The sequence below is a fragment of the Engraulis encrasicolus genome, chromosome 5 (assembly GCF_034702125.1).
Source record: "Engraulis encrasicolus isolate BLACKSEA-1 chromosome 5, IST_EnEncr_1.0, whole genome shotgun sequence".
Classification (NCBI taxonomy): domain Eukaryota; kingdom Metazoa; phylum Chordata; class Actinopteri; order Clupeiformes; family Engraulidae; genus Engraulis; species Engraulis encrasicolus.
Genome location: NC_085861.1, coordinates 10367772 through 10390499, shown reverse-complemented (window position 1 = coordinate 10390499; position 22728 = coordinate 10367772). Strand labels below are relative to the sequence as shown.

The window sequence follows — 22728 nt, the reverse complement described above, 5'->3', positions numbered from 1 at the left end:
CCTCCAACCTCCACTCTCACCTCCCTCTCCCCCACCTCCCTCTCCCCCACCTCCAGCGCCCCGTCGCATGCAGTGCCTGTTAGTCTGCCTAGCAACCAAACTGTACGAGCGACACAATCAAAAATGCTTAGTTTAAGAAAATAAGTATATATATATACAAATATATATATATAAAAGACCACATAACCTGAAGTCACATTTGACGGACGAAGCGATGCAAAGCGTATGTTTTTTTTTTCTTCTTCTTCTTGAGTATTGCCACCATTACGTCCAGCTTAGCGCGTTAGCTGTTACTTGACAGAAAACTCCTTTCTGTCTTTCACCATATCGGAACCTACGTATGTGTGAGAGTGTGTAAACACACACACGTCTGTGTATGCGTATGCGGAGTGCACACATGTCTGTGACAGACAATGACATCTCTCCCCATTTTTTGTCAAGTGTTACTGTCTTAAGCTGTATTGTGGAAAATGGAGGACCTACTCACGATGGCCAACGTGTCATGGATGGACCTTCTCACAATGGCCAACGTGTCATGGATGGACCTTCTTTTTTGGGCTATCTGTGGCAAGTCAAGCATGCATTTCTCCTTGAGTGTGTGCAACACCGAAAAACTTAATTGCTACAGCTGGATGCACACACACACACACACACACACACACACACACACACACACACACACACACACACACACACACACACACACACACACACACACACACACACACACACACACACACACACACACACACACACACATCACCGGTGTTGTTGCTCTTGAACAGCAACCTCTGTTTTGGAGAAGAGAAATCAGAGAAACAGTGGTCATCTTAATGAAAAAAAAAGCCTTATCCACACAGCGGGACTTGACTGGAGTGAATTTTTAAAAATAATGACGTTGTGTTTTCGGAAAACAAAAATTGCAACTTACTTGGCAATACAATTAAATCTAAAAAAATAATAACTTGGGCTAATGTTTTGGTACCTGTTTGTTCCCCTTCAGTCTTTCTTGTTTTAGTTCATGTATCTTTTCTGTTCTCAGCTTCTTTTGGTTTCATCTGGTTGTCTCATGAAGAACACCCGTAATAGACTCAGATTTCCGAACTGTCTTGAGACTGAACTTTGAAACACCAATGGACCCTGAAAGGTGACCGAATTCAGCACTCAACACTACAGACTCTCAACAGTGTTTTAAACGACAAAGGACGAGAAAGGACAAAGTCTGATCCTTTGCTCCTCGCTCAGTCTCGTCATTCCCATGTGTGGTCAGAAGTCTAAATCAGAAGAGCACAGTGACCTCTCTCTCTGCCCACACACAGGGGGCGCTGTTTCTCAGTGGCTCCGTAGTAAGGATGGACACACGTGACGTCGGCAGATGGCAGTCTCTGGGAGAGAAGCCTTGTATATAGTGTATCTAATTTATGGATCTGAAAATATGCGAGTACGGGTGCCTTTTCCCTGGTCTTTCTGCTCGTCTTTAGCTTGTTTTTCGTTTTCTTTTCGTTTAGTTGGGTCTTCTGTCTTCTGGTTGGTCAGTGGTTGACAGCACCAGTCTCACCCATGCATAATTCTTAATTGTTTCTTTCTTTCTTTTGGAAATAGAGACGCAAAGAGGTGAGAAGAGGGTGGAACAGCTTTTAAACTTTTTTTTTTTTTCTAGTCGTAAGGTTTAGTGTTTTGACTTGAGCCCGCATATGTGCAGCGTCTTCTGTAGATTGTGTTTAGGTACCTTAAAGGTACCACTCTGGAAGACGATAATCAGTTCATTTTGAAATTTAAAAAAATATATATATCTATCAGCACCTGTAGGGATAATCTATAGCCCATGAGACTCCTCACAGCAGCGTTTAAAGGGCAGGCATTTATGGGTATGACTAAGTTACACATCAGCGCTTATGACAAATGTTGTTTGTCAGTACTTTCTATTTGGGAGCCATGTGTAGGGGAGAGGGGTATTATGAAGAGTCCCATTGAGATCATGGAACTTTGCTGCAATACTTAATAGCAGTGAAGTGTTCTTTCTTTCCTTTGGTCAGAATTACAATACCTGGTAAAGATTGTACAATAGCAGATTTTTCTCTTGTGACCTCAGGAGAGGGGTTTTGTTCAACAGTGGGACTTGAGAAGGCTCAGCATGTGTGTCCCATGGTTTTCTTTTCTTTTTTCTCTTTTTTTTCAAATATTCATGCTGTTTGAAAGTTTGTATGTTTGACTGGTGTTAACGCAAGAATGTTTGCTGTACAGTGTTTGAGTGTTTGAATCCCCCGACCCCGCTTTTCTTTTTTTTTTGTAAACTTGAGCAGCAGGTGCAATATTTGGTGTAACAGGGAAGATCTGAATAAAAAACAGAGTCCATCTTTATTTATTTCATCTAATTTCAAAGGCTAAACACTCCTTTAGTCAACAACTATGACTTTGTAGTATTCATTTCAATATTGTACTGTACATTCCTCTATGTACATCTGTATTAGTGAAAAGTAAATCAAGTATCCCAACCTTCATTTCAGCATTTTATACTGTTTTTGTTTCGTTGTCTTTTTTTCTTTTCTTATGATTTTTCAGACAGCAGATTTTATCTCAGCATTGGTAAATTGTTTACAGTATGGCATAAAAAGACAACAACTGCTTAAAAGAGTTATTAAGACGTATGTACATAAGCCTTTTCTCCTTTGTAGACTGAAAATCAAGACCGTTGTATATTCTGTAGAAAATGCAAATCAAAAAGCCATGGATATTGTGAAACTTTGTCGTTTGGCTGTGATCACTGTGTGTTGTGCAACAAGTGTTCAAACAGATGCGTTTTTAAAACATTTTCTTTTTCTTTCAGTGTAACTACCCAGGCTCATTTGACACCTCTAGTATACGTATATGTTTTCTACTCTGTGGTGGCAGTGTGGGCATTTGGTTCGTCTGTTCAATCTCTTCACAGAAATGTTTGTCCGAACCCGTAATAGATAGCTCCTCTTCCCCATCCGCTTTATTTATGTTATGTTATTTACAGTAGAACTGAATGCTGAGCTGAAGAGTATTTGATTTTTCTCTCCGAATGATCTGACAACGTCCAGCAGCCGGTTTAAATGCTTGCCAGGAGAGGAGGTGGGGGACGGAAGAGGAGATGTGCAGGGGTCTGAGATTGCTTAAAGGTGCACTGTGTAATATTGTAGTAGTTTGTTTCCAGAATTCATGCTGCCCATTCACAAATGTAACCTGTTCCACAAATACTTACCACCACCATTACATTCGAAGTATTTGTTATACATGAAAATGGGGAGCTTCTCCATGGTCCGCCATTTTGAATTTCCAGGAAGAGACATTTTAGCTGCAAAAATTACCTTATTTTGGTCATAGTAGTAAATATTAGGTAATTATTGGTTAAAGATTAAATTTGGCAATAGGGAGCACTGTTTCACCGAGCAGCATAGTTGCAATAGCTTCTCTGGACACCATCCTACACAGTGCACCTTTTAAAGCCGGCACATACAAATGTCTGGCCTGGGATAAGGACCGCATTAGCACCGGCAAAGGAGGTTGGGGGCCAAAAGTCCACTTCAACCAGGATTTTTGCTCCCTCGTTTTTAAGAACTTTGGTCCCAATTTTTTAGGGCGACGTTTCAGCTCCATGGATCCATGGTTTTAAAAAAAAAATGGCACAGAGCAAAAGTGCTGCTTGACACTGACACCTTTCAACTTCACTTAGATGTGCTTGGTCTGCAAAGGAGAAAGCAACACGTGTCCGTCCATCCGTATGCAGCACCTTCACCCCCCCACCAGTGATCTTGTTCTGCATTGGCCACCTGATCTAACTCTGCCCCATTACTACGCAGTGTGCTGGTTTCTGTGTTGCTCCTGAACCTTATGGCACACATGCAGATACTACATCCAGATTGGATGAATGTAGAAACGTCATGGATGGACACAGAAGTTTTAATAAGGAGCCTTCTCTCTCTCTCTCTCTCTCTCTCTCTCTCTCTCTCTCTCTCTCTCTCTCTCTCTCTCAATCTTTCTCATGTGGGGCAAATATTGGCCTGTCTGTTTTCAAAGTTAAATGATATGACAAGAATTCTAAAAAATAAATGAAAAGCTCAAAGAAAGTTATCATGAGTGCTCTTTTCATAAAATGCACTATGTTGAAAATTTGCATGAATTTTAGCACGCCAGTGCATTCTTTCTTGCTTTTTTTTTCTTTTCGCGTCAGCTCAAATACAATTCATGTAGGGTTTATTGATTTATTATATTTAACATAAATGTTCTTCTCTTTCTCTAGGCTATTATAGACTGCATCATACAGTTTTGTTTAGATACAACAAGAGTATACGCAACACATCAATATATTATACAACTTGAAGATCTATAACAAACTTGCCCACGATTTTAACTGTATGTCTTAAAGGTAGAAAATGGAAATGATGCATTTTTATTTGTGTGGTGTTGTTGCACACTGCTTATGGCAGGGGTGGGGAACCTATGGCTGTTTCTCAATGTCTAGTGTGCGCCCTTCGAAGTGTGTCAGCCTTCTAAGTCACGTCCAGTGATTGGATACTCCATAGAGTTCACCAAAGAGTATCTCATCACTGGGCATGACTACGAAGGCTGACACTACCAAGGCTCATACACTTGACATTGGGAAATGGTGAACGTCTCGAGGGCCGTTTACGGCCCTTGAGGCCATTTTATGCGGCCCCGATATAATTTCAGTGTTATCCAGCTTTACATGACATATTTTGTAAAGGAATCTTAGAAATTACATTTGCAATACAATTAAGTTATATTCAGGGGACCTAGAGAAGGTGGGGTCTGTTTTAAAGGTGGCTGCCTTCAATATAGGCCTTAGGTGCAGGGGGAAAACCTGGTTTGTGTTCCTCATACATCTACATTATTTGTATCAGTATGGGGTGTCATTTTAATTTCAGTTATTTCACAACAATGGAAATGATGGTCACTGGAGTTATACAATTCAACTCACTTTTCTCCAATAAGCTTCACTAATGTTGAGTTCAAGTTACTCTATGCACATTATAGAAATAATTTGTATGACTGTTTATTGAATTATTGCTCAAAATCCAACTTTTCTAAAAAAGAGTGTACTCATTTTTGCTGCACACGGTGTACGTGTAGAAATCTATAAATTGTGTTTGATTCTCTTTTTTTCCTCATACATGCCAGGGGTATGGAATCGTTTTCATTCGAGGGGCCACTTCAAATTGCCTAGTCCCCCTGCACTTCAGGCCTTTATTGAAGGTGGCCACCTTTACAACAGATGCATCTTCTTCACTAGGTCCCCTGGAAATAAGTTACTTTGTCAGAGGACCTAGTGAAGGTGCATCTGTTGTAAAGGTTGCCAGGGGTATGAGAATTATTAACATTATCATAGGCCTATTGCAAATGTATGAAGTTATAATAGGCTATACATTTGCAATAGGCCTATAATTATGTTGATAATGTATTACGTTGATATTACAGTAAACGGCCCTGGAGGCATAGGCTAGATTGCCCATCCCTGATGTGAGCAGCTGTCAAGTGAGTTCATTCAAAATTACGGGCTCGTCCGGGATTTGAACCCGGGACCTCTCGCACCCTAAGCGAGAATCATACCCCTAGACCAACGAGCCATGAAAACATTTTGTTTCAGAAGCGGGTCTCGTTCCTAAAGTTGCCACGTCAAACTTTGTAGCCACGTTCATGTGTAGGTAGGGTAGGCCTAGGTCCTACCATGTTTTGATTTGCTGCCTCCATGCGGCAATGTCAAGCAATTGCATTGGAACTGGCTGTTTTAACCCTACAAAACCATGTGCAACAGCCTGCCAGCCTATACCTGCATATTTTGTCAAAATTGAGTTTAGACTGAACATTGTCTTCAGTACACCTTTTTGTCTTGTGACAAAGCCTACACATCATATGAAAGTGTTAGTAGGCCAATAGGCTATCAGATAAGCTGTCGAGATGGTTCAATCTTTGTGTAGACAATTTAGTCAATCGTCGGGCACGGTGACTGTTGGCTGTAATGGGGGAAAGATGCCGATTAATTTTGGGTGGTTTCCACGTTGATTTATCATGGAAGGTTAAGAAGGCTCCCAGGAAAATTGATGGCCGGTTGGATGCCCTTTGTACTGATACACTGTGGCGTGATGCACTTGTGTCCTACTTAACAGTAGGCCTACTTCGCGAATTCTCTGACTGACGAGACGTTCGACGCAACCTAGGATGACAGTTTTCTAATCCGTAACTCAGTCGGTTTATGCCTGGTAGCGACGAATCTCCACAGGAGCCACCCCAGATCCCAGCGTCCCAGCAAAGTAAACTCGCCAGGTGGGGTTCTCCACACATCAGCGGACGCCGCTGTGCGCTTTTACGCACAGCCTTCGTGTCGATCTGCCCAACTTATTATAGAGCTATGCACATGGAATTCAATGACTTCAAAGCCAATCCTTGCTTGAACTCACTTAAAGCAACATTGGCCCGTTGCTGAACAATATACCCATAGAAGCCTACTACCTGACTTTGGGAAACCGCTGGACTAAGAGTGGGAAGAACAAAGCAAAACAAAATAGCGCGCAATGCTACGGCTTCTAAAGAGTGCGCTATGCACCTCAGCTGTTGTAGTTACCTTTTCCCTTTAGCGCATTTAAAGGGCATTGTTAGTTTTGACAACGATGATAGCTAGACATTCTTACCTACAAAGGGACACAGCGGCACACTGTTGAATTGATGGAATTGAATTGATGTTTTCAAGCGTAAGCGATACTAAATTTGGTATCGATAGCCAACGATTAGTCTCAGGAGGAGAAAGTTGGAATTTACTTTCAGATATATTTAGGTGGCTCTGAAAAGAGCCTTTGAGTTGGCCATATGCCTACGGTAGGCCCAGGCAAAATCCTACAGAAGCAGACACAGGCTCCTTAATCAGAACTGTGGTTGTGACCCTGGCGTTTCAGAGCATTCACAATGTCCATGGCAGTGACTGTCTTCCTCTGGTCCTGCTCGGTGAAGTTGACGGCATCACGAATGAGCTTTTCAAAAAACACCTTCAACATAGGTCTACCCCGGGTTTCTCCGTAGACTAACCCAGGGATCGGCTTCACACCGCCACAGCGCGCCAAACGCCTGATGGCCGGCTTGGTGATACCAAAAATGTTACCTTGAGCATTATGGCAGTTCATCGTCTGTAAAAAAAGACGCATTCAAAGTGTTGATCACTTCGAGGGGAGGGTAGGACTACTTTAAACAACCCACGACGACCTATTTGAGAACAGCGAGAAACCATTCCATTGCCCTCCCTGACGTCATTGGATTTCTTGATATCAAATGCTTCCCTGCTTTACGAAAACTGCGAGGGGTAAAATAAGGAAAAGTGTCAATAAGCCCAAGTGTTTTAAATTGCAAAATAAATCCATTTCACTTTTGTAAGATGTTTAGTTGAAAAGGTGTGCTGCTAGTGGGACAAGTGGCATAATAAAGACGGTTAGCCACAAGGTAACATTTATTTAAGGTGTTTTATAAAGCATTTTAGTGGGTTTTTATGATGTCTTGCAATACACTATTCAGTGCACATATGCAGTATGCATTTTATGGGCTAAAGCAAACTTGAAATCAAGTCTGGATTGCAACTGCAGCTTTCATTAGATCTAAATAATTATTTTTTTGTAACACAAGATTGCATGCTTAGAGGTGAGAGTTCAACTGAGCATATAATAGGCCTAGGCTCTGTGGAGGCTATTTTTCACTGATCATAGCCTAATGATGTCCGATTTAACATCTTAACAGTCACACATTTCCTGGTCTCACAATCCTCAAATGTTGATGTAGTAATTCATTGTCAGGCACTAGTCCTACATTTATGTGTGAAAGCTCATCACTAATATTGTGCCCTATTTTCTCCATCTTCAAAACACACTAGAACACACTACTACAACAATGTAGAAATATGCAGAGATTTTCATCAACTTTGCTTTATTGAAACGGTACAACATTACATTAAAAGAAAATGTCAAAGAAAGAAGAAAACTTTTTTCTTGTCAATCACTTACGCTAAAACAAAGATGTGGATATACGTAGGCCTACATGATGAAATTGCCACTAGGACAGAAAGTCACCCTACACCTCATGTTATAGTCATAGACGTTTCGGCAGCATGCACCCCCCCCACTGCCTTACATTACTTTGTTACATCAAAAAAGTATGTATTACAGTAATTAATTACTTTTGTAAGTAGTTACTCCCAACTCTGAATATGGGTAGGCCTATTTAGAAACACCGGTATTGTTATCCCTTCAGGACTGGCTCTGAGCCTTGGTATGGGAAGAGCAGGTAGCCAGAGAAAGTGGTGTGGTGATCTGAGCTGTCGAATGCCCACGCGCTACGGAACAGCTTCACGTAGACCACATCTCCCACCTCCAGCAGCAGGGACACTCCATTGGACGAATTAACACTGAGAGATCTCTGATGAGCATATGCGCTGACGATGGGGTCTCCGTTTTTATGTAGAACTACCCCAGTGCCATGTCCGGCACCACCCCCATGAACAAATGCAAGGAAGTTGTAGACCCCTTTGACTGGTGCTGTGAATATGCCTGTGAAAGTAAGTGTGTGAGAGAGAATACGTTCAGAATAATTGCCATGTGTAAGGTTAATCATTTTTCTCCACTTTCAATAATTTTCTCCACTTTAGTTTTTTGGGTGTTTTGTGGAGGGGAAATATTCTTTCCCCTTATCCAACTTCATGTCATAAAAATCCTATATTCGACAAAAAGGATTATCAAATCTAAAACAAATATGTTAGCATAATGAAAGTATGATTGTAGGCACGGCCGCTGACAGCTTTGACAGGCCCGGAACAAAATCGTAGGAAAGGGCCCTCCCATAAATACATGAAATGTCATGAGGAACTAATTCTGGGCCCCACCTTTGCCTGGGCCCGGGACAAAAGACCCCTTTGTCCGTCCGTCCCCCCACCCCCCACCCCCCGGTCGGCTCCCCTGATTGTAGGAACAACTTACATAATCCCTCAGTTCTGCTGCAATGTTATACATCAGTCATGATACTCCATGAGCATACCCACACCAAAGACTAAGACCAAGACCCAGGAAGCCTACCTGTGTTTGGGTTGTAGCGGTTGCCAATGTTAGTGATGACGTGTTTGTAGACCAGGATTGGTGGTGGATTTATTGGTCCAGTATGTCCGTGAGCAGATACTAGAAGGGAGGCAGAGAAGGACACTCTCTCTGCCTGTGTCCTCCTCAGTTCCTCAACTGTGTTCTCCAGACCCTCAGCTCTGTCCTCGCTAGCGGTCAGCCTAGTTTCCATGTCCTCCAGTTTAGACTTGGCACACCTAAGCTCTGCTCTGCTCTCCGCAAGCAGGCCACTCATCTTCCTCAGCACCGCGTGTATGTCAGCAGCATGGTCAGTGTCTTCTGTGGATTTCGTAGCTGCCACTTCAGTGTTGTCCGCCAGCACAGCCAGGCCACACCACAGGAGCAGCAGAGCTCTTACAGCTACCTTCATGGTCAACACATACACCTGAACCTACACACACACCTGGACCTACACACACGCGCACACGCATGCACACACACACGCACACGCATGCACACGCATGCACACATACACACGTGAGAGAGAAAGAGAAAGAGAGAGAAATAAAATAAAATAAAAGAACGAGATATCAATATAGCGGTAATGCCAAAAACAAAATATTGAAAATACTCACAATTGAAAGGTTTAAAAATTGATACATCATTTAAGATTGTTCAACCTTAAGTAGGCCTACGTTAGAATGAAGCTGTAATCATAACAAAAACATCAATTATCAAGGGCATTTTTGTGAGGCTGGCTTACCTATGAACTTACTATGAAAGTTTTAAATGATGTTACCTATGTGTTAGATAGTGGACAATCTTGTGCTGCAGTGTTTATTGATTTGACTAAAGCCTTTGACACTGTCAATCATTGCATTCTTTTATCACGTCTGCGCAGTATTGGCCTTTCTGATTCTACAGTAGGTTGGGTCTCTAACTATTTAAATGGGAGGACCCAGAGTGTGCAAATCAAAGGCTCCCTTTCTGACAAGTTAAATATTGATACTGGAGTGCCGCAGGGGTCCATTTTGGGCCCTCTGCTATTTACAATATATATTAATAATCTTGGTGACAACCTATCAGATGCAGATATTCACTTATATGCAGATGATACTATAATATATTGTTCTGCACCTTCCATGGAAAGCTGCATCTCAAAATTGCAAGAAGCATTTGAAAGAGTCCAGCGCAGCCTTTTATCTTTAAAATTAGTATTAAATGACAAGAAAACCAAATATATGATCTTTGCAAGGAGTCGAAGGAATATCCCTATTCCACCTCTTCTCACCTTGCAGGGCAGCTCCATCAAGTTGGTTTCCTCTTATAAGTACTTAGGTTTTGTGTTAGAGGAGGACTTGTCTTTTAAGCTTCATGTTAAGCAATTGGTGTCAAAGCTAAAATTAAAGTTGGGGTTTTATTACAGAAACAGTGCTTGTTTCTCACAATCTGCAAGAAGGAAGTTGGTAGAAGCTACATTTTTACCTGTTTTAGATTATGGGGACATTTTTTATAGAAATACCACCAAGGCACTTTTACAATCACTTGACTCTATTTATCACTCTGCTTTAAGATTCATCACTAGAAGAAAGCATTCTACGCACCATTGTGTGTTGTATGACCTAGTAGGCTGGCCATCACTAGATTTTAGACGTCATAAACATTGGCTTTTATTCGTATACAAGGCCTTAGTTGGCCAGCTCCCCTTGTATATACAGAGCCTTTTATCTTTTAGCAGTCAAGGATACAATCTACGCTCAAGTAGCTACATTGTTTTAAATGTCCCCATGATAAAAACTGAATTTGGTAAAACTGCTTTTATTCATTGTGCCCCAACTCACTGGAATGAACTGCAGAAATCTCTTAAGCTTGCTGTTTTTATGTCTGTAGCTGAGTTTAAAACCTATCTTAATGACACTTTTAAATCTGTCTGCACTTGCTTTCAATATTTTAATCTCCTTCTAATGTTGTTTTATGTTTATTATTTTATGGTTTTTATTGTGTAATTTTATCTCTTTATCCATATTGATTTGTTCTGTTTTGTCTGTGTCCTGTCTGTAAATGTAACTTTTATGTGTGCTGCCGCCTTGGCCAGGGCTCACTTGTAAAAGAGAATTTTATTCTCAATGTGATTTTATTTCCCTGGTAAAATAAAGGTAAAAAAAAATATATATATATCTAATATCTGCAGAAGGCAGGTGATGGTGGTTGTCTCTTCTCCTGAATGAGTGTCTTCCAGACCAACTCAATGCATTTTTTAAAGGCACTGGTCAAGGAAGTACCATTGTTTATCATAGCCAAATGCCAACCCACCATACTGGTTAGATTACAGTGTCTAGACTGTGCACACTAATCTTAATCTATCCAGTTCACTGCAAATATGATCTCGACTTTCTGTAAGACACCTTCCTGGTAAAACCTGACATTTGTTTATGTGGGAGTCACTGGGGAAAGTTCCAATCCCGATTTCATCTCTGAATTTTGTGGGGGAGAGTTGTACCCCCTTCCTTCACCTCAGCATTTTTAGGGCCTACTTGATTCCTGTGGGTCTTTTCAGATAGGAGTCTGTTTGTTTCTCTCTCATATCTTGCCACCCTGTATAACTTGATGATGTAACTACAGAAGGAGAGAGAGAGGGAGAGAGAGAGAGCGCAGATGACTTCTGGACCTTTTGCCTCCACATTAGTGAAAGTGAAAGCCCATTGGGAAACTCCAACTCTCATTGTGACACAGTACACAAGTGTTCACTGCACACTGCACACAATGAAATTGCATGTATGCCTCGTGCAAGGGCGCAGCCCTCAATGGCGCCCCAAAGGAGCAGTGCGGCGGGACGGTACCATGCTCAGGGAGGGTACCTCAGTCATGGAGGAGGATGGGGGAGAGAGCACTGGTTGATTACTCCCCCACCAACCTGGCATTTCGGGAGTCGACCAGGCAATCTTTGGGCTACAAGTCTGACGCCCTAACCGCTTACCCATGACTGACCATTAACCTCTCTAGTAACATCAACAACAACAACAACTATAGCAACAATGACAATAATAATGATGACTTCATGTATAGCACCTTTTAAGGAAGCGATGGTGGCTTAATCAAATAAACCAATATTATGATACATTTCTGTGCTGACCTAGTCTTCAAGTCTGCCCCCAACGCCCCCATTGACATCTCCAATCATCAATGGCCGTGTTCATGATGGCACATTGCTGCTTTTGCAGTGCAGCGCAGAATGCAATGAAATGGCAATGTGCTTATGCGAGCTGCACAGTAAAAGCAGCAATACACCATCACGAGCCAATGGCCAATAATACCCCGGTCATTTACACTGACCCCTTTCCTCGATTGTTAATTAACCTTATAGGTATTTTTTCTGGCTTTCATAACAAATGCACCTTCTATGAAATGAAAGTTAGTTACCTTGAACTTGACCACTTCTATGTTATGAGAACAGAATGTTTTTTAGTCACGCACAGCAATGTGCCACTGTGTCGGTCAAATTATCTGTTGGTCTATCAGTTGGAAAACCAGTTTGCTTTATTTAGGGTATGCTTGCAACATAGGACTGTGACCGTCTGTGAAGTTTTCAGGCAAGCTGCTTTTCAGTGATAAACCAGTGGGGAAGTACAGCGAGAGAGGACTGGAATGTGTTAGAGATTTGCTACAGATAGTAACCCCAGTCATCTTTTAGTTGATCATATTCACAAATAAGGCTATCTTTACATCTGAACAGAGTCAATTGTGATATTCATTTGACAAGTTCCCAGTCACACACACTAACCCAGAACAGTGGGATGGCTGCCTCCTTAGGGATGGTGCAATGTGGGAATTGGTGTCTTGCTGGATAGTGCAGCTATATGTCCTGCTAGCCTATTGGGTGTTTGGAAGCAGAAAGATTCGGTCTTCTCCATTAGTTTTGCTATCATACACTTTCCTCAATTAACTGTTGCCATCCAGATCCAAATAATGGCCTAATCTCACAGACATGACACACAGACACACACACGCACACGCACACGCACACACACACACACACACACACACACACACACACACACACACAGACACACACACGCACACGCACACGCACACACACACACACACACAGGCCCACCAATGGGGGACGCAATTGCACAAATGGTTTGGTCTTTCTTTATGGAAAAAACCCCCCTGCGACATCATTCGGCTTCAACTAGTGTGTGTCATTTGCCAATAGATCTCATTGCAAATCAGAAGGACAGAAAATGAAGGAAAAGAGAAGAAGAAAGATTCACTAAAAAGTTTCTTCTGATAATGCAGGTAGGGGAGAGACACCAGGTAATGTGATACACCCCCATTATCTTGGTATTGGAACAAATTCGTGATCATTTAACCATATTGTTTTCAATCCACTCACATTACCCAATTGCAAGGAAGAAAATGGTTCAGGTGCTTTAATTAGTAAGCATGTTTTTTTCCACAAAAAGCATAGGCTACTAGCAAAGGACACATAGGCTACGAGCAAAGGCAGGATGCGCAAAGCAAAAGTTTTCCAACCCCTATTTGACAGCCTGCGGATGACATGGAAAAGGATGCACTGACTGAGTACGGCTACATCCTCAAACTAAGTCTAAAAGCTTCCTTAACGAGGACCCAATTCTGGGCCCCCCATCTCCCTGGGCCCCAGGACAAACTGCCCTACACATCCATGTCAGCAAGAGCAAGGAGCTGAGCAAGGGCTATGTGACTTTGTAACTACAGTAACTGAGAGAGCTTATCTGTATTAGAAAACTCTTCTCGTGCACAACCCTGTATAGCCCTGTGCACTACTTTGCCCTGCATGTGTAACATACTCTGTGAGGTCCCAGGATGTATGCATGTCCCATCTCAAAAGCCTCCAGTAAACTTCTTGCTTCGTCAAAATGTCCTTCAAGTAGTCAGTTATAAAACATAATATTTCAATCACATTACATTGCAGTTATCAGAGGCTTTAATCCAGGGGTGGGGAACCGTTTGCGGCCCTTGAGGCCTTTTTATCCGGCCCCCGATATAGTTTTAATATTATGCAGCTTCACATGAAATATGACATATTTTGTAAAGGAAACTTAACAAATACATTTGCAATACCATTAAGTTATATTTAGGGGACCTAGAGAAGGTGGGGTCTGTTTTAAAGGTGGCTACCTTCAATATAGGCCTAAAGTGCAGGGGGAAATCCTGGTTTGTGTTCATAATACGGCCCTCGGAGGACTTTTACGGCCCTCGGATGAATTTGAAGTGGCCCCTCGAATGAAAAAGGTTCCCCACCCCTGCTTTAATCCAAAGCGATTTATAAAGGTGACATATACAAAGTGTGTCTAATTGTCTAAATTTGCAGGGGTGGCCTGGCCAACCAGTCGGAGACCAAGAGCCACATTTTGTAATGTGTCACAGCAAAGAGCCACATCCGCACACAAACCTCACGCAGGCATATAAACATGCACGCACCAACATGGGCATCAACCATCCTCCTCGCACCACTTAACATCATGGGCACAAATGAACATCAACCATCTCTTCCTCACACACACACACACACACACACATGGTGGTGGGGGAGAAAGATATGGAGTAGTATGGACTATGTCTAAGCCATGGACTGTTAGAGAGAGATATGAGTGGGATTTGAAACGGCAACCCTCTGATTTTAAAGCCATATAACTAGGCCATGGCTGCCCCCCAATAATACGCAGCATTTGTAAACAGCAGATGTTACACAGTGCCGGTATTAAAGATGATTTATTCCAACAGGCAAAAATTGCATCCTCACTAAGCATTGTTGTCTACCCATAGGCCTATTTATATTTACTGTATGTGCCTTGCCGTTGTGTTTTGTCAGTTGTATGTAGCCTATTTGGTGTTGGGTATATGCCACGAAAAATTCCTATCGACTATGTCGACATGGCAATGAACTTCTTGAACTTGAACTTGTTAATGTTTAGGTATGGGTCAGCTAATGTTTTTCTGTATTGAATATGCTATATCAGGATTGTATATAGATTAGCTTCCACAAAAAGCATTGTGAATTAAAAGCATGTTTATTTATTATTTATTTATGTAGTCTCTCTATCTATCTATCTATCTATCTATCTATCTATCTATCTATCTATCTATCTATCTATCTATCTATCTATCTATCTATCTATCTATCTATCTATCTATCTATCTAGTGGTTCCAAACCCTCCTTTATTAAAAAATGAAATAGACTTGGATCAACCAATGGCAACTAAGCACCGCCCCTCTCACCTGTATCCTTCCCATTGCCCCCCTAGGGCTCCTCAATGCCCCCAGCGGGACTGTAGACCTACACTAATTGTTATTACTGTAATTAGAGGGTTTTTACTTTTTAATTCTTCGAGCATATGTTTGCAGCACGTGGCTTACCATTATCCAACACAATTGATTTGTCCACGATACGCTGAATAACCCCGATGAAAGCGTTATCCCTCGTCTTCAGTTTAACTCGTCTCCAGTCCCTTTCATTGACTGCAAAAACTGGTAGTCTTCAAGAGACACCATTGATCTCTGACCGCAGATGCAAAGAGATATGATTTTGAAACCAAGTGACATACAAGCCAAACGCCGCCACCAGCCTACTGCAAGTCAGTCCAGGATGAACGTTCGATTGTGGTACAGAACAATATCACTATAATTATACGGTTGCACTGCATTTCGACGCACATGTTTAATATTGTTTTCAGACCTATTATATTATTTTCACTGATTTAATCTGGCTGCACCAGGGGTCCATGCATTGCCCAAATACAATTGAATGTGGTGTGAGGAGTTATTTGTCATGACAAATGCATTGAAAGGATGACATCATGTAGGCCTATGTAAGACAGATAGTGAGAAGGAATTAGAGATTCCAAGAGTATTACTCTTATCCAGTCTCTCTGGTAGAATAATTATGGGTCGACTCTTGTCTTTTAGTCTGTATTCATTTGAAACGGCTTTTCCATAACGCATTGGCCAAGTTCATAGGAGAATTATGACGCTTCCATTGATTGTGCGTAAAAAGACGCTTCCATTGACTGTGCGTAAAAAGAACGTTATGCACAATTATGTATCAACATTCAACATTCTGCAAACCTTCGCGGAAACATTTCTATGCTTGTCTTTAGATTAGTCACGAATAAGGAGCAGTATTGATGTCAAGAAACAAGAGAGTAAAAAAAAACTACACAAAGTAGCGTAATCCACTGTTAGATTTTGTATTAGGCTATTCATTTATTACACGATATTGTTGATTTGACAATATTTAGTGTGGCCTAAAAGACGTGGGAGAGAAGATCAACAGCCATTTATCAGACTGTCAAGAAATAAGATTGCCTACAGAAGCAGCAGCAGGCGCGACTGATGAAGAAGACACAGTCAAAGTAGAAGCTGTAAAGATGATGAGAACACTGGACCCGGGCCCTCCAGACTGCAGACGGAGAACCATAGCTGTGGTGGCTCCCACCCTCTGGATGATGTCCCTGGAGGAGACTGCCCTGCAGGCCCAGCGGGAGTGTGAGAAGGCCTGGTGGGTGGCGGAGGTGCGGGGTAAGAACATGCAGCTGGCAGTCCTCCTGGAGGAGAGGAGGATGCTGGCCGCTCTCCTGAAGAGGGAGCGGGATCAGCGCTACGCGGAGAGGAGATCAGTGGCGCTGGCAAGAGAACAGGAGAAGGCCTTGTGGACCAGGCTGACGATGGACGGGCTCGCCGTGGAGAAGAGGAACGGCATGATGGCCAACGTCAAACTCACACCCATGATGAGCAGTCAGGATCACGGACAGGTAGGGGGATACTGTGGCGCACTCTGCCAATACACCTGCTGTGACACATATGGGCAGTGGGCCATGAGGACACAGGTTCGAATCCGGCCTGAGTCCTCATATCCCAACTTGACAAGCTCTCTCTCCGACTCTATACTAACTCCCTGTCATAATATAAAATAGTCCTACCAATAAAACATGTAAACACCATGGACAGGTGGTACAATCAGGGTCAGATTAAGATGGCATGATGTCTCTAGGCTATATGTTGCTATGCCCCCACAGAAAACAAACTCTGTAACAAAAATAAAGATAGACAGACAGTGTCATAATGCATTGAAAAATTAGTCTGTTGTTGAGTTTGAGTTAATCTTGTTAATACTAATTCCTGGCTCGGAATGATCTAGTCAAGTCAAGTTAGCTTTAGTCAGTTTAGTTTTTCTATAGTCAGTTTCTTCATATGCACAGGTCATAATTTCAATGTCCTTGTATGACCTGTGACACATATGGGCAGTTGGCCATGGGGACCCAGGTTCGAATCCGAATCGAGTCCTCATATCCCAATCCTTCCCAAGCTCTCTCTCCCACTCTATACTTTCCCTCCATCATAATGCAAAATTCCAATAAAACATGTAAACATCATGGACAGGTACTACAACCAGGGTCAAATCAAGATGGTATGGGCTCCCTAGGCAATAGGTTGCTGTAGGCCCACGCAGAAGACAAATCCTGTATTAAAATTAGAGAGACTATGTCATAATCCCCCCCCCCCCCCCCAACACACACACACACACACACACACACACACACACACACACACACACACACACACACACACACACACACACACACACACACACACACACACACACACACTTTGTCCAATCGCTTATCTGGCCTGCCTTGACTATAACATTCACTCATCTGAATTGGGAGACAGCAATGTTTGTTATCCTCATCACAGCCATGCGCTGGGTAAAGGTTCCTTAGTGTGGATGTCTGATTCTACTGAACACCCCTTGGATTAATAACAAATGGGCGTTTTTTCTGGTTTCACAGAATCTGCCGTACAGCTCCGCAGGTCAACACGCCTCCATGACAGCACATGTGATCAAGGGATACGCCAGAGGCCTCACTGGACAGGCCCAGCAGCTGAGTCCAGTGGCGAGAAGTGATGACGGCGGAGCTGTGATGAATAAAGGAAACACAACATATCACAACGCCATAACAGACATGATGAAGGCCCACAGGCAGGAGGCTCTGAGGCAGGAGCTGATGGAGAAGCAGAGAGTGAGGGAGAGAGAAGCGGAGGCAGCAGAGGCAGCAGAGGAGGCCGGAGTGGGGGTCCGGAGCAGACTGCTGAAGTTCTGGAATCTGCTGCGCAAGTCCAACTGGTCTGGCAACCGGAGGAAACGACATGCAGCATCACAGGACTGAGAGCTGAGAGCAGCAGGCATAAAAGGAGAACGTCATTGCAAAAGTTATATTGAATAAAAAATATTTTCACAGATAAAATGTTGTTTTTACTTAATGTCTAATGAATCGTTCTCTATTGGCCATTCAAACTAAACTATTGAAGGGAGAATGGCTATTGTGGGCATTTAATTGCACAATTGAAATATTATCAACATTACATTATATATTTTTTTAAAGATGAGACATATTTGAAACAAATGTGTCTCTCCAATAAACAAACATACAGAGTTGTGAAGGTTGAATGAATCACTGTAGGTACCATTGTCTGTATTCTTATGACTGAGGATCTGTCAACAAATTGATAGCAGAACAAACAATCAAAGCACTCAGAAGGAATAAATATGGGCTCGTCCGGGATTTGAACCCGGGACCTCTCGCACCCTAAGCGAGAATCATACCCCTAGACCAACGAGCCGCGGAAATACATTGAAAAGCCACCCCTTAAAAAAATTCAAAACTTGCCACGTTGAACTGTAGCCTATCTGGTCATGATGATGATGGACGGACGGAGACTTTAGATAGCTTTGCTGCCCTCTAGCGGCAGCATACTTGGATGGACGGGATGGACGGGACACAGAAGGATTCCAACACATTCAGAAACTATGCAAATTTGCAGATACCTATCAAACCGTGTTGTCCTGACGTTTTGCCAAACGGATAACAGGCCTAATAGTAGTCTATCTAACAGTCACCATAAAAACATTAATTAGGTCTATCATCTGTCCGAACACTTGTTTCAGTGCATGACAGTGAATAGGCATCATAAAGGCTATATTTTTACTGTAAGCTAGAGAGGAGGAGAGTGCAGTGGTCAACATAACAGGTTTACATGCAGAGTAGGCCTAACTCTGTTCATCTTATTTTCTAAGGATTTAGAATAATAGTGAACATAATGTGTCCTGGTCAACCCACACATGTCAAAGCATTCACTGTAAATTCAAGAAGGAATAACTTGAGGCAATCATTATCATCACAATAATCAGCATTATTTTTCAGTCATCTATGAAATGCATGGTAGTACAGTATAATAGTAGCCAGACACTGTCATTCACCAATAACCTGCCATGTCCACACATGGCAACAACTGCTGTCTCACATCTCAATGCCCAAGGCAGTCATGGGTAAGCGGTTAGGGCGTCAGACTTGAAGCCCACAGCTTGCCGGGTTGACTCCTGACCTGCCAGGTTGGTGAGGGGAGTAATCAACCAGTGCTCCCCCATCCTCCCCCATCCTCCTCCATGACTGAGGTACCCTGAGCATGGTAATGTCCCGCCACACTGCTCCCTTGGGGTGCTATTGGGGGCTGCCCCCTTGCATGGGTGAGGCATAAATGCAATTTTGTTGTGTGCAGTGAACACTTGTGTGCTGTGGAGTGCACAATGACAAGGGGAGTTTCCCAGTTGGGCTTTCACTTCACTTTCACATGTACTGCCTTCTCCTCTCCTCTTAACTCCTGTCATTGCCTATGCATGTCTTCTCCTCTCCTCTTTACTCTTCCCAGTGCCCATGTAGACTACTGCCTGCTCCTCATGAAAGAAATCCCAACTGGGAAACTCCAACGCCCATTGTCATTGTGACACAGCACTCCACTGCACACAAGGGAACACTGCACACTGTGACTGCACACAAAAAATGCATTTATGCCTCTACTCACCTACTGTAGGCTACATGTCAACTGTCTCCTCTGTGTCTGTAGGGTTCTCAGACTCAATCCACCCACTCACGCTAACTGGCATTCTCCCCTGCAATGTGGGGTGCTGAAGCCATGTTTCAGACTGCCCACTCCCAAGTCCTCTGGGGTTACACTGGCCAGGCCAGGGCTCCCCTTCAGGTCTAGCTCATGTTGCATTAACAACACTGTTTTTACTTTGCACAGACCTTTAATGTCCTATGGATACAGCTCACAAATATCTTTCATAATTTGCAATTTTGCATTTTGCACATTCTTGTTCGGACTAGGACTAGGCCTAAACAATCAATTCCTTCAATTCCTGCATGCTTAGGCTAATTGGTAGAGCAAAAAGTAGCCTACATTACAGCAGAAATAAAATCAATGCACTCGATTCCCTCTTGCCTTTTAAATTCTCTGTTTCCTCCTTACCTTGGTCTAGTGTAGTTATACGGCATTTATTACCGGGTAATTGAAGTAAACCTGTGAACATTGCCTATGACCAGGTCAGGTGAGTTGTCAAAAGTCAAGCTCAGCATTAGCCTACATTTCCCACAGTTCCGTACAGGGACGATCCCGCTGACGTAATCTCCTAAACATCCCTAGCTTCCTGTTGGAGTGTAAATGGGGACATGACACAGTCTTATACGCAGAAAATATAATAAAGCAGTTTCTGTATTGTTCTGACTTTATCCTGTAACATAATCGCTACCGGGTTCTTAAGTATTAACGCCTTGGCCCGGCTGGGTGTATGGCTGCAATGGAGGCGGTGCCGCGAATGCCGATGATCTGGCTAGATTTGAAAGAAGCTGGGGACTTCCAATTTGGCACGTCCGTGAAGCAGGTAAGAAAAATATGGGTTGGACAACATGTCGAGTCACATGTGCCTTTATGGGGATCGTATCGGGCGAAGGACTGTCAAAATGATTAGCTCTGGGCAAAGGCAACCCATGAAAACCCCGTGTTTTAGTCATTGATTTGCCTAGTATTGCTAACAGCTAACACAACACAACATAGCTGGCTTGTAGTCAACTAAAACAGACAGCTTGTTTTCCCTGGGCAATTCATAGAGCCTAATGGATGAATTTCTACTGCCTATTAAATGAAAGATGTTGAAATACGCGCACTGGCCATGATAGCCTACCACTGTTGTCAGTCGTAGGCTAGTTGGCACTCCCATTCCAGTCATGTGTCATCATAGTCAGAATATTTTTGTTGTAATACACTAGGGACATTTTCAACTCTGATGAACTACCTGCAACACGCATTATCCTAGTAGATTCTCCTTCAACTTTCTCTGTGATTGATGATGGTGGTTGCGGCTACATGGTCCCAACCTGTGGAGACATACATCGTTCATGAATGCTGTCAGATGAGGAAGATGAAACACTGTCGGGAAAGGTTTTCAAGGGTTCATAAAATGACACACTGTTAAATGAACCATTCTATCGACAGAAGAGACTGGTTTCATTTTCAGATGTCAAATCTTTGTGTCTTACTGTAGGCCTACAGACTGTCAAATGACCCACTTTCCATGTAATTCTTCCTGTCCAGGTGAAGTAGGCTACAGGCCCTTTGGCTGTCTGGGCTCTTCAGTTTTCACACACTTCCCTGAGTTATTATCTGTAGATGTGAACAGTTCTGTTGTTCTTTGAAACCTATAATTGCTCTTTCGTGCGGTTTCATTTTGATCTGCTTATCCATAAACATAGGCTACACTTGAACGAGACTGGGAATGCAATGTATATTTGCATGAATACATACAAGGTGTAGAAGAAATTATTTCCACTTTGAGATGATGACTCAGCGTGGCAAAGTTCTTGAAATATAGAAAAGCAGTTTTGTCCAAGTAGTAAACAAATCCCTTGTCTGTTGCAGTTCATTTTGAAGAACTATGGAGAAGACCCCGACAACTACAATGAACAGCTGAAGAAACTGCTACAGCTGCGGCAAGTATGTCCCTTTCCAGTCAAACCCACCTCATTGAACGCTGCGCATATTTCTATTGAGACGGTTTTCAGTCATGCATGGACAAGCATACAGTCGGCCTACTTTTACTACAACTATTTGAAATGTGAAATTATGTGTAATAACCTTAAATGCCAACATCAGTGTCTGGCGGCATACGCCATACTCAATCACAAGTGTGATCGCAATTCGAAAAGAATGCGCAAGGCAGCATGGGTACTCCCAGGCTAAACATCAGTGTCTTTATTAACTAAACTGCTGAATTCGTTCCTAACCTGATTACTAAAATGCGCCTCGTTGCCAAAATGTAAAATGCCTCTCCCGCTCTAACCNCCCCCCCCCCACCCCGGCGGCGTCAATAATAATACATAATTGATGTGTGTTGTTTCTTGGCAGAGTGCTGTGAACGTGACCCGGGACTTTGAGGGGTGCAGCACGCTGCGGAAGTACTTCGGGCAGCTCCACTACCTGCAGAGCCGGGTGCCCATGGGTCCCGGGCAGGAGGCGGCCGTGCCAGTCTCCTGGTGAGTGAGTGAGGGGGCGGGTGACATTGTTCTAGCTATGCCCGGCACTGCACACATACTTGGGCCAATCCTTTCACCTCCACTATATATTTTTTATCATAATTTTAGACAGAAATGTTGCTTAGGTGCACTAGACTCGTGTCAAATCAAGTTGAGGAAATGGCCGTGACATTTATTTGCTGATGACTTGGGTCAAGGCTGACAGAAATACAGACTTGGATCATTACATTTCCAGTTCAAGTTTATG

At 42.8% G+C, this 22728-nt stretch overlaps 3 protein-coding genes and 2 non-coding genes across 5 annotated transcripts in view; 2 read left to right on the top strand and 3 right to left on the bottom strand.

Moving 5' to 3' along the window:
- Positions 1 to 5537: 5537 nt before the first annotated feature.
- On the bottom strand, positions 5538 to 5609 carry trnap-agg (transfer RNA proline (anticodon AGG)). Its single transcript has one exon. It is a non-coding gene; the product is annotated as a tRNA-Pro (tRNA).
- Positions 5610 to 8165: 2556 nt separating this feature from the next.
- Positions 8166 to 19521, bottom strand: LOC134448308 (complement C1q-like protein 2). The gene is made up of 3 exons (XM_063197990.1): positions 19498 to 19521; positions 9090 to 9537; positions 8166 to 8567 (listed from the first exon to the last, which is right to left on the bottom strand). Exons 2-3 carry the CDS (start codon positions 9496 to 9498, stop codon positions 8260 to 8262), a joined length of 717 nt encoding a protein of 238 aa, XP_063054060.1. The 5' UTR covers positions 9499 to 9537; positions 19498 to 19521; the 3' UTR covers positions 8166 to 8259.
- LOC134448307 (uncharacterized) lies at positions 16171 to 18353 on the top strand. Its single transcript, XM_063197989.1, has 2 exons — positions 16171 to 16865; positions 17904 to 18353. The coding sequence occupies exons 1-2, from the start codon at positions 16482 to 16484 to the stop codon at positions 18279 to 18281; spliced, it is 762 nt and encodes a 253-aa protein (XP_063054059.1). The 5' UTR covers positions 16171 to 16481; the 3' UTR covers positions 18282 to 18353.
- On the bottom strand, positions 18664 to 18735 carry trnap-agg (transfer RNA proline (anticodon AGG)). Its single transcript has one exon. It is a non-coding gene; the product is annotated as a tRNA-Pro (tRNA).
- Positions 19522 to 20597: 1076 nt separating the features above from the next.
- The window catches only part of ptpn23a (protein tyrosine phosphatase, non-receptor type 23, a), a 29059-nt gene continuing 26928 nt past the window's right edge, over positions 20598 to 22728 (top strand). The window contains exons 1-3 of the mRNA XM_063198650.1: positions 20598 to 20833; positions 21868 to 21942; positions 22354 to 22481. Of these exons, the coding sequence (XP_063054720.1) occupies positions 20741 to 20833; positions 21868 to 21942; positions 22354 to 22481 (296 nt within the window). The 5' untranslated portion in view covers positions 20598 to 20740. The remainder of the gene's footprint in view (positions 20834 to 21867; positions 21943 to 22353; positions 22482 to 22728) is intronic.